The following is a 12143-nucleotide window of genomic DNA, read 5'->3' as shown; positions in this document are numbered from 1 at the left end:
TAGTCATGCATTTGTTTATAAAAAAAACTTTCCAAATGATGTTTCATTCCAGTGAAGAACTGATCTCAAATATAAATATCCACAAACTACTAAATCACTTGCTCTCAGAATTTTGTGCTTATCAAGGAAAAACTAAAATATGACAATAAAAATAATTATTTACAAATGTATTTGTGCCCATTATAGCTACTCCTCAACAATGACCATGTTTTGATGAAACGCACTGTGACATTCTATGTGGCAGAGATGGACGTTGCAAATGACACAGCCAAATTTGGTTTCTTTGAGTCTCTTTTCTCCATGCTTGGTGCAGAATTTGCAGATTGGTTTCTTTTTTTCTTTTAAGTGCCTGCAGACTGTGTACATGTCAATAATGGCCTGTCACTGGGGCAACAGATCTTCGTTGCATGGCCACCTTACTGCATTTAAAACTTTCTATGAGCTGCTTGGCCGAATTAATTCTAAAATCTTACTATCTGAATCTCTTATTTCTTTCAGGTCTCTCACGATGACTTTCCACCATTGTCATAAAGGCATTGATGATGCAGATGTAAGCAGTAAAGTGGAACATGTATTGCCACCATTTCTTAGATGCTTTTCCAACTGGATATTCGGTCCTGATCTGGTAACCTATGTCGACCCCTCTGTAGTAATCCTGGATGTCTGTAACTGATCTTGGATGGTTGACTTGTCCCACTGTTCCATCTTTCTGTTTCTAGTTGGCAATATTAATGATGGTTGTGTCTGCTTCTGTGGATAGAACTATAACAGGATTCTTGTCCTTCCACAGAGTGGTGGTCAGGTTTCTATCCTGTCTGATTAGATGGTTGTCTTGCTCCACGTATGGTGTGTATTTAAATTCCTCTCCAAAGCCTTTAAGGCTTTTTCTCATGGTGCCCACTAGCATAGATATCTTGTCTCAATAAACTTTGTACCAGTTGGATGGATGTGTAATAGTTGTTGAAGTAAATTTTTCCTGTCAATGGTTTCATAAGCCTTTGGACAACTTGATAGTTAAGACCCTTCACTGACCTGATCTGCATCTTCCTTCCCTTGATAAAACTCAAACTGGTGACTGAAACCAGGCAAACTGTCACATCATATCCATACCTTCAGGCACCACTTGATTGGCTTCAATGGATGATACTACCTGGCTTTATGTCATTCCTTGAAGGCAGTCACACCTGTAAGGTGCATTATCTTCTTCATAGATTATTTAATGAAAGTGTCTATGAAATCATAATCTGAACTTTTAATGGGGTCAATTAATAAAGAATTTAATTCATTTTTATGAAATGATATGCCCCAGATTTAAGATTTCCACAAGTCTGATGTTTAGTTTCATGCATGGAAACATGATAGGCTGGAGTTGTGTTATAATGGATGTCTAATGTGTATGTGTGATATGTACACATGTGGTTATGGTATGGGGGCCCCGAGTGGCCAAGTGGTCTAAAGCGCTCACCGTTACGTAACACTGCCATCTCACCTCTGTCTGCGTGAGTTCGAATCTCGGATGCAGCTAATGTAGTTATGTGAGAAAGCTTTCCAGTAGCTTCTCGTGGGTTGGTGGTTCTTTCCGGGGGTTTCCCGGGTTCTTCCTCCACCATTTATACTGGCCGCCATGTATAGCCTATCTTGTGCTGAAAATGGCGTTAAACCCTACAACAACAACAATTATGGTATGTAATCAATACTATATTTTGTGCATGTTTAGTTTGTCTTTTAAAAAATTATAATTTTTATTGTAAAGATGAAAGACAATTAAAATATGTATGCATGCACGTATGGATGTGTATTTCTTCATTCTATGGTCTCTATATGACTGTCTGCTTTGCAATTAACTTTCTGAAAGAAATGCAATATTTCTTTTATCTAGAAATATGGAAACATAAAAACCTTCATCAATGGTTTGATGTTAGCATAGCTAGTATGTCTTCTCAATGTTAGACAGAACTTCATCCAGTACAGACATATTTTGTGAAGTTTGTCACAATCTGGGTGATCTGTGGTGTCATCATTTAAATTAAAATTATTGGAGCAGTCTTTCAAATCTTCTGCGAGGCATTGCATTTTTATTTCTTTCGTTGGAGAAATATTTGTCATTTGACCAATAAAAACTATAGTGAGGGGCCTGAATTAGGATCGACATGAGAAGAAGGGCAGACATATCAGGCTCACTTGTGTCCATCCAGTTTGAATCACAGGTTTCATCTTCCTCCTGTTGTTCAGCTCTATATTTGTTTCAGTTAAAAAATTTTCAAAAAGTCCCACTGGAAAATGGAAACGGAATTGCTCTAGTTCTGGTGCTCATTCCAACAAATTATGTGGTGATCCTGATTGCTCAGTAAATGAACTTGTGTCATTCTCCTGCATGTCTGCTGATCTATTTGATTGATCATCATCTGTGTCACTTGAGTCTGATGAAATTTCAGTGTCAATATCTAATGATAAAATGCTAGATCCTTCATCATAAATGGCATCATTATCAATAAAACTTGGTATTTCTGTTATTTCATCAGAAGTGAATCCAGAATTTTTTTTTCTCACTTTGAGACCAATCACTATAACTAACAGGCAAGAACAAAACTGCCATGACAAAATCAAGGAATTCCCTATGTGAATAAAAAATTTCACTTATGGTAACATCTGTTGGGATGATTTGAATGAAACTTTGCATATTGAAAAAATAGAAGATATTACCTTCATATTTTAAAGTTTGTTATTTTATTTCATATGTCCCATAATTGTGGTGATTTCACATTTTAAACACCTTAAAACACCATTATACATAACAATGTATGGTGTGTGTGTGTGACTTGGATTTTTAAAGTAGCATTAAAAATGTTTCAGTCATATCGTTATGATGTCTGCAATGAGGCAGTTTATAGTGATGTCTAGCACTGGGGCATCATGCAGCAGACCTGTAGCATGATGTCCAACAGTCACATTATCATGACACCAGACCAACCAGTCCAAACACTAACCCCTTAATGCTAAGCCTAGCGAGGCAGCTGTTATTAAATTTTTTACAAGTCTTTTTGGTATTACTAGGGCAGGGTTCAAACCCACAACCTCCTGCATCAGAGGTTAATGCTCTAACCACTAGGCCACCGAAGCGGGGTCTAACTATGTATGGAAGAAGAGTAGCCCTATTTACCGTGCATTCTAGAAATGTTATATTATATATAAACAACATAATGACATTATCAATTGATACTCTTAATGTAAACTTCAACATTGTATTTGGAAAACGTCACAATTATATATAAATTACACAAGTTGAAAAACCTATCATACAGCCATCCAGTTGAGCTATTACCATCAATTAACAATGCCATTTTGGATGCAGCCTCGGAAAAGCACTCCATGTACAATTGGTCAGATAAATTATTATAGCCAAATATTAGGAAATACGTCATCGGTCTCAAACATGCAGCACATGGGCAGCATACGGCCCACCAAGCTGTATCTTGTGGCCTGCAAAATGACTGGCGTCACAAGGTGTCATGAAAGATAACAAAGGTGGTGTGGCCTTGCTGTCAGGTAGCCCTCAGGGTGGTTTGAGTTTAAGACCCCTGAAATACGTCACTAAAACTAGATGAGGAAAGATGATTTCTTAGTTTTAGCTAATTTTTGGTTACCTTGTGGCAAATCAACTGGGAGATATTACCTATCTTCAGTAGCTACCTGTAATGTATAGAAATGCATAGAAGGGGGGTAAGTAGCTACCTATAATGTATAGAAATGCATAGAAGGGGGGCTAAGTAGCTACATGTAATGTATAGAAATGCAATGAAGGTGGGGTAAATAGCTACCTGTAATGTATAGAAATGCATGGGGGGGGGTAAGTAGCTACCTGTAATATACAGAAATGCATGGGGAGGTAAGTAGCTACCCATAATATATAGAAATGCATGGGGGGGGGGATAAGTAGCTAAAAGTAATGTATAGAAATGCATAAGAGGGGGTAAGTAGCTACCTGTAACGTATAGAAATGCATAGAAGGGGGGGTAAGTAGCTACATGTAATGTATAGAAATGCATAGAAGGGTGGGGGAGTCAAGTAGCTACCTGTAATGTCTAAAAATGCATAGAAGGGATTGGTAAGTAGCTACATGTAATGTATAGAAATGCACTGAAGGGTGGGGGAGTTAAGTAGCTACCTGTAATGTCTAAAAATGCATAGAAGGGATTGGTAAGTAGCTACCTGTAATGTATAGAAATGCACAGAAGGGGTTGTTAAAGGTGTAGTAAAACGTACTATAGGAGAAACAGGTTAAGGAAACCACAGAAACTAAAAAACAGGGCAGTTGGTTAAGAAATCTGGGTTAACACAATGCTCTCTGACATTTAAATGTTTGTATGTTTGTTTAGTAATGGCAGCAGTATTACACGTTGGAATCAGCCTCATTTATGCAAACTTTAAAGGCCTTATGCCAGGTTATAGGCTGTAAAACGTTGTCAACTTGATAAGTTGGTTTAAAGATTTCTCTCTTGTTGGGATTTTTTGTCTATCCCAGTTCACTGTATTTATTCAGTGTATTTATTATACCTGTTATGCATTTGATCCCTCACATCTTTATGACAAAACAATCCACCAACTGCATAGTTATTTTGAAACAGATTACAAATTCATTTCAAAATAAGAAATTATAGATCTATAAGCCAAACAATGCTTTGCATCAAATTAGATTAAATTCTGCTTATGTTTATTTTAAGTTTTGCTTTCATATTTTACTAATGCTATCAGGTTTTATGATTCATTGGCACCATTGTAAACGTCTGAAATGGCTACTTGCCAGAATGATGCTCAGTGATTTGTAGAGGCGAAACAATTCACTGATATATCAATGCATCAATACTTTTTCAGTAATGACACACATCAATTACAATAGTGTTGATACAAAATGATACTTTATTCATCATTTAAAAACCATTTTTACGCTAAGTTTCCACGTTGATTTGCATCTTGTCTAATTTGGTCAATTTGAAAGCTACACTACTGGTGTGTCACATGGTGAAATTTGTTGCACTGAACTCTCACTGGTGGTTATTGCCTTAACTCTCACTGGTGGTTATTGCCTTAACTCTCACTGGTGGTTATTGCCTTGACTCTCACTGGTGGTTATTGCCTTAACTCTCACTGGTGGTTATTGCCTTGACTCTCACTGGTAGTTATTGCTTGTTCCAGTCCAGTTTAAACAATAACCACCTATCAGAAAAAAAATTAATGTAGCTTATGAACTGCATGACAAAGAGAAAGTATTGTCAAAGCAACAGAGAGTTTCATGCAAAAATCATTAATTGGTATGTAAAATACTTGAATAAAGATGATGTCAAGGTGTGAATCATGAAAAATTTGTATGAATTTGTGCACATGGAGAACAGTGATGTTTGTTTACACATCTAGGTTCTTCAAGCATGACATGAATGGTTGTTAAACTAAATTTCATTGGCACATTGTGCCCTGAAGAATTATGGCATAGTTTGAACCTTCCATCAAGGGAAGCTTTACATATGCATGTTTACAAAAAGGGCAACCAAGAAAAAGAAAAATGTTAGATTCCAGGATGGTTCATCTTCAAATCATGATTTCATTCTGCAAATACTGGCTGATGATAGTGATGATGACAATAATCATTAAAGTTATGAAACATATCAGATTGTTGTAGCTGGAAATGTATTAAAGGAGATACCGGTGATTAATTTCAGCCCTAAAATAGTGTTCAATATGAGTTAAGATTTACTTGTTGGATGGACAAAAATAGAAAGCATAACGGTTAATTTCCATTTAAGCATTAATTCAAAGCTGAATGTAGAAAGAACAGTCTAATTAAAAAACAGACAATTTAAAAGCAGAATGCAAATTTCATTTTTTTCAATCAATTTAGCCCTGTGGATCATATGCTAACAAAACCATATATCCATATCAGAGTTAAGATAAACTGAATAAGGATGAAAAAAATGGAATTAAGAAGTAAAGAAATTTATCTGATTACTTCTATTTGCACAAGCAGACTAATGACAAAGACGGACAAAAAAACCTAATATGCATTATGGAACAAGAAATTCAACATAATAGTTAGTAAATTAATGATTCAAGAAAGGTTATGTTAGTGAAAAATCATACCTGAAAATGCCATTCTTTCCAGTATAGACTTCCTGTACATGGGCACTGGCAGGTAACATGGTTACCATTCTGTTTACTTGTGAAGCCACTTCTGCTGGGGTGGTGGCCACCTTAGCTCCTGAGAAGTTATTCCAAAATTGTTGTTATTCAATATATTGCACTTTTTTATGAGCTTTCAATAGATTACAGGTAGTGTATATACGCACGAGTCCAAACTGTATTATGTGATGGTACATCAAGGTCTCCATTTATTTGCTGAAGGACTTAATGAGTACACAAGATATTATAACACTAAATTAGTTGCTTAACTGATACTGCTTCCAACCGTAGTACCAAGAAAACTCCTTAATTTGTTTCCCTTAACTTATGCTTAAAGATCTTAGAACCTGTGCATAATGTATTCTGTACTCATAAAATGTATGAAGAAAATTAAAATAGGTCTGATTTATTTGGTTCTGTAAAAGAGACATGATCATCTTTTCATTCGAATGCAATTGCTGTCTTCAGAGATCACAAATTTCACAAATTTTAAATCTTCTTTTTATATAAACTTTTGGTCAGCCCTGCACATTTTCAGACACACTCTGACGGCTGATCTGGACTGAATATAGCATCATTAACTTCATATTTCTCTTCATACACTACAAGGAACTTTATGCATAAGCAAATATTCAAATATCTGGTATGGTGTATGCTTGCAAATTAGAATGTCACTTTTAACCTAGAAATAAACAAAATAAATAGTATTTAATCAAATTATTTAATAATAAAAATGCATTGAAAACTAAGATAAGATATATAAATGATCATGTGAGAGAGAGAGAGAGAGAATATGTGGGGTAGGATCTTTCAATGTACATGCACAAATCTAATTCCAAGTTTCAATACATCAAACTTTCTATGACTGGCAGAAATGTGGACCAGATTATCTCCAACTTCTGAACTTTCCACAAATTTTAAATAGCCACTTTTATTTAAAGCCCTTGCCATGTTATTTTTCATTTTCCTCTGGTCAACTGGAGATAAGTGTTTTGTCCAGGAAAAAAACATGAAGCCAACACAAGTCCCTTACAACATAATGGTGATGTATATATGCTATTTTGTTTTAGGGCACCCAGCAAAATAATGGCTATATTGTGTCAATTAAAGGAAAAGTTCAAAAAATGAAGATTGCAGAAGAATTCAGAAAGATACAGCTTTCCAAATAAATGCAAATATGAAATAAAAGATTATAATATATTAAACACAAAATTGTTAACAAGCACGAGAGTGCAATGGGCTTATTCTACATCCCTGAGCCAACATGGGCACTTCAAAATGAAATCTTTACTGTACCATCTTCCTGCAGCTTTTTCACTGAATCTTTTGAGATGTCATAGATGACTAGAGGGTAGCCCTTTTTCATCAGATTCCTTGCCATGTGGTTGCCCATATTACCCAGGCCAATAAAACCAACAAGGGACTGCTTGCTCTGAAAAAGAGTTAACACTTTAACCATAAGTAGTTGAAAGCCTACATAATGACAATTACTACTGTATAAGCTTACTTATAAGTCAAGTCCAATTTCCAAATGCAAACAACACAGACAATGATCTGCCATTGCACAATGTACCAGCAGATCAGTCTACAATGTGTTGCTGATTACTCCTAATAAACCACATATACCCAAATCTGCCAGTGCATCATACAATGGTAGATCTGGGTCTTTGCAACTTTGCAGTTAAGCTCTTACAAGTGAGAATATACAGTACATGTATTTTGAAAATGAAAGAAATGTTAGTATCAAACTAAATTCAAACGCAGGAGACATAAAATATCATAGAAAGTAATCTAGGTCACCAATTCAACTTTGGCTTTCATGGCTGTGTAATGGTTAACATGGGCATCAGGAAAATTAGGCACCCAATATATTGAGGCAATTTGCAACACCAAGTGTTGATCAAAATTAAATACAATTATAATGTAAACAAAGCATGTCAATTCAAAGCTTTAATATAAAGAAAAGTAAAATTTATATTGATCAGAAAGAATGTTGCAAGAATAATTTTGTTGTAAACCCTTTTGACATCACATACATTATGATGTCATAATCTCCAAGATGTCAACTGAAGGCTGGAACTCAAAACATATCCTACTGATTTAAACAAATCTCATTCTCTTATTGTCTTATTGTCTCATTGTCTTAATGTCTCATTCTCTTATTGTCTCACTGTCTTATTGTCTTAACCTCACTAATCTCTGTCGTCTGTGTATATAACTCTTCAAATCTCATTCTCTTATTGTCTTATTGTCTCATTGTCTTAATGTCTCATTCTCTTATTGTCTCACTGTCTTATTGTCTTAACCTCACTAATCTCTGTCGTCTGTGTATATAACTCTTAACAGCAAAGAGTATACATACATATATATTTGCACACAAATATGGAGATTAAAATATAAATTCAACAAAATTTAAAGCATACTTAACCATTAGCATACTTTTACATGTATTAACAAGATCAAGTAAAATGCTCTTCCCATTACTTTCTAAAACTTAAATACAATAGTCCAAAACATTTCAGAGTTATATTGAAGAAAAGAAACTCAAACAACATGAGAACACACACACCAATGATCATTAGTAATTTCCCATATTCAAGAGCATATAAATATCTTCAGGGTTCTAAATTTTCGACAATATCACACTGCCTTCATCAGCGACTTAGGGTGATCACATGACCTATAATGGTCACGTGATACAAGGAGACTGGTTTAGATTGTTAGTATTTCAAGCCCCTTGACCCTGTTTAGTGTTGGCCTCTGCTATTGTATTTTGATTGCCTCATACACCTTCCTTTTCCATATACTGTCTTCTGATGCAATCACCACAGTTTGGTTAGGGACAATGTACTGTCCCATATTGCTGCAATGTTCATATATGACCAATGACTACCTACTAATGTGTTCCTTAATCCTGGTTTCTAACACTCTACCTGTTTCCCCAATGTAATACTTTTCACAATCAATACATTCAATATAATAAACCATCCCACATTTTTTCAAATTGTCAGTTTTGTCCCTCACATGTGCAATATACTGTCTTAACGAGTTGTATGGTTTGTGCATGTTGTCTGAATACTCTGTCTAAGACTTCTGATGTACCATGAATATATGACATGTCAATGTTGGTTCTATTTAGGCAACTCCTGGTTTTGTGTGGTGTTTTTTCTGCTTTTCTGGAAGTCTGAAAATCCACTCTGGATAGCCATTTACCCGTAGTGCTGATTTCACTTGCTCTACTTCCTCTCAACTCCAGTCCCCCCATGTGACATGACTGATGAAGGCAGAGTGATGTGCTGATAATTTCAAACTCTTCAGATATTTATGCTCTGAGTATGAAATTACTAATGATCAGGAATTATCCAGAGCAAGGAAGCAACCTTTTTAGTTACACACACTAATGTTGTGGGTGAGTATCCTCAGTGTTGCAACTACAAATTTAACGGGTCAATTAAAAAGTGAATTTTAATTATTGAGATTTTGGCAGTTTTTGTAAAGCCAACTAGAACATTCTAAATGACTTTCAGGTGACAAAAAAATGTCTGTTTTCTAAGGCAAATAAGTAGTGCTTACTTTCATGCTTGATGAACCTGAAACAGAAGAAAAAAAACTTTCAGCAATTAAAATGGCATGTTTGGCATTAAATATATCTGCAAACCTACACCATCTATGTCTTCAGACACTAGTCAGTTAAAGTATGTTTCTTTACTGAAATGAATAAAAATATATTGATACTGAAGTGTTTAGATAGATTCATTTTGTTCAAAATACTTGTCGTTTGAACCGATTTTGACATTCCTGGCTTCCATCGCATTCAAGCCAACTGAAATACAGGCCAACGAAACTTGAAAACAGATCCTTTACATTGAGCGAGAATTTGAGTTTATTAGAAAACAGACATCAGAGTAAGTAACGTCTGACTACAACATTATAACCTTAATTTGTCTATGTGTATCATTTGGATTCTTAACGCAGGTCTAACAATTTCAGTCATGTCGCTATGATGTCTGCAGTGTGACAATTTATAGTCTTGTCTAGACTGGGGCATCATGCCGCAGACATGCCGCACCATGAACCACCCAGTCACATTATCCCGACACCAGGCCATCTAGTCCTAACACTAGCTTCTTCATGCTGAACAACAAGTGAGGCAGCTGCTAGAATAATTTTTATAAGTCACTGGAATGACTTGGTCAGTGGGTTTGAACCTGCAACCTCCTGCCTCCAAGGCGGACACTCTAAACACTTAGGCCACCTGAGTGATTGACTTTAATATATAGAGGAGCATTAATATGGCCAAGTGTGTGAGATATTCCTGAAAATTTTACTTTTCATTCTGATGTTAGTCAACATTGGAACATGCTACACTCTGCCATTATTTAGGAAGTAAGCCCTCGACCCCCAAAACATAAATAACAGGGTCAATATCTTACACTGTGTGACTATAGCCACACCCACTTAATTTGCAGAACTCATGCTTTAACAAAAGTTTGAGATATACTTTTCATAATTCTTGGATGCATCTCCATTGAAGAAAAAAATTTAGCTTTGTTGTAAACACTTGTACTTCACTATTCATTTCTTATGCTTAAGCATGCAGCTAAGAATAGGCCCCCAGTTTACTTTAATGTAGCCCTACATGTATGAAATCGATGCTGATATTTATGTTTTGGGCATCTAGGTCTTACTGCCCAAATAATGGTGATGTTTAGCATGTTTTGATGTCGACTAACATTGTAACAAAAGTCAAATTTTTTTCAGGTATACAACTGGCAGTTAATAAGGACATTTTTTCTACAAATTAAAGTCTTAATGTTTCAGTCACACTTAACTTACTCTGATGTCTTTTCTCTAATAAATTCAAATTCTCACAAAGAAACAGACCTGTTTTCAAGTATCGTTGGCCACATTTCAGTTGGCTGGAATGTGATGGAAGCTGGGAATGCTGAAATGTGGTTAAGTTAAAGTACACTTCTTTAATGCAATGAATAAAAATATATTAATACTGAAGTAGTGTTTAGACAACTTTGTTTTGTTCAAGATTCTTATCATCATTTTAACCGATTTTGGCCAACTGAAACGTATGCCAATGGAACTTGAAAACAAGTACATTTGCTTATATGGGGATTTGAATTTAGTAGGAACAAGGCATCAGAGTAAGCAAAGTCTGACTAAAATATTGTAACTTCAATTTTTAGAAATGCATCAGTATGGGCTGCCAATTGTGTAAAATATTCCTAAAAATTTGACTTGTCATTTAGATGTTAAACAACACTGGAACATGCTAAACAGCACCATTATTTGGGCAGTAAGACCAAGATGCTCGGAGCCCATAGCTTCAGTTTAGAAAAGCCAATTTTATGGCTTGATGAATAGAAAAATATCTCAGGAATAAAACAAGCAATATAGTATGGTCGTGTGCCTTTAAAGACAGAAACAGCAGAAGGAAATCTAGGGTCATGGGCGGAATTAAGTATTTGGAAGTTACGTACCTTTTCTCTTAGATAGTATGATAGAGAGGGTCCTATGTCAGAACAGGTCATGGGGGTACTTGTAATCTAAAGTATTTTTGTCACTCGGTATGATTTTTTTCCCTTCAGATTATTGTTTTTTTCTCCTCAACATCATGCTCGTGTCAAGCACCTGTGATATCAATTTGTGGAAGAGTGTGGATATGTGTAGTCCTACAAAATAAGACACATCACCCGTTATTTTTGTTCTGGGGGGGAATGGGTCTTACAGCCTAAATAACGGCACTGTGTAGCATGTTTTGATGTCGACTAACAGTATAACAAAATTCAAATTTTCAGAAATATCATACACAACTGGCAACCAATAATGACGCTTTCCTGCAAAGTAAAGTTGTAATGTTTTTGTCAGACTTTATTTACCCTGATGTCTTTTCTCTAATAAATTCAAATTCTCATAAAAGAAATGGACCTGTTTTCAAGTTTTGTTGGCCTACATTTCAG

At 35.5% G+C, this 12143-nt stretch overlaps 1 protein-coding gene across 2 annotated transcripts in view; it reads right to left on the bottom strand.

Annotated features, from left to right (window-relative positions):
• LOC149780079 (3-hydroxyisobutyrate dehydrogenase, mitochondrial-like) overlaps nucleotides 1-12143 on the bottom strand; it is a 38299-nt gene that overhangs the window by 24143 nt on the left and 2013 nt on the right. For both annotated transcript variants that reach the window (XM_089936837.1, XM_089936838.1), the window contains exons 2-4: nucleotides 9745-9761; nucleotides 7468-7603; nucleotides 6133-6250 (exon numbers count right to left, since the gene is read on the bottom strand). In XM_089936837.1, coding sequence (XP_089792963.1) covers nucleotides 6133-6250; nucleotides 7468-7603; nucleotides 9745-9761 — 271 coding nt within the window. The remainder of the gene's footprint in view (nucleotides 1-6132; nucleotides 6251-7467; nucleotides 7604-9744; nucleotides 9762-12143) is intronic.

This window comes from Sinohyriopsis cumingii, chromosome 16 (assembly GCF_028554795.1).
Source record: "Sinohyriopsis cumingii isolate HCF-2022 chromosome 16, ASM2855479v2, whole genome shotgun sequence".
In the NCBI taxonomy this organism is placed as follows: domain Eukaryota; kingdom Metazoa; phylum Mollusca; class Bivalvia; order Unionida; family Unionidae; genus Sinohyriopsis; species Sinohyriopsis cumingii.
This window is presented reverse-complemented; position numbering and strand designations above follow the sequence as displayed.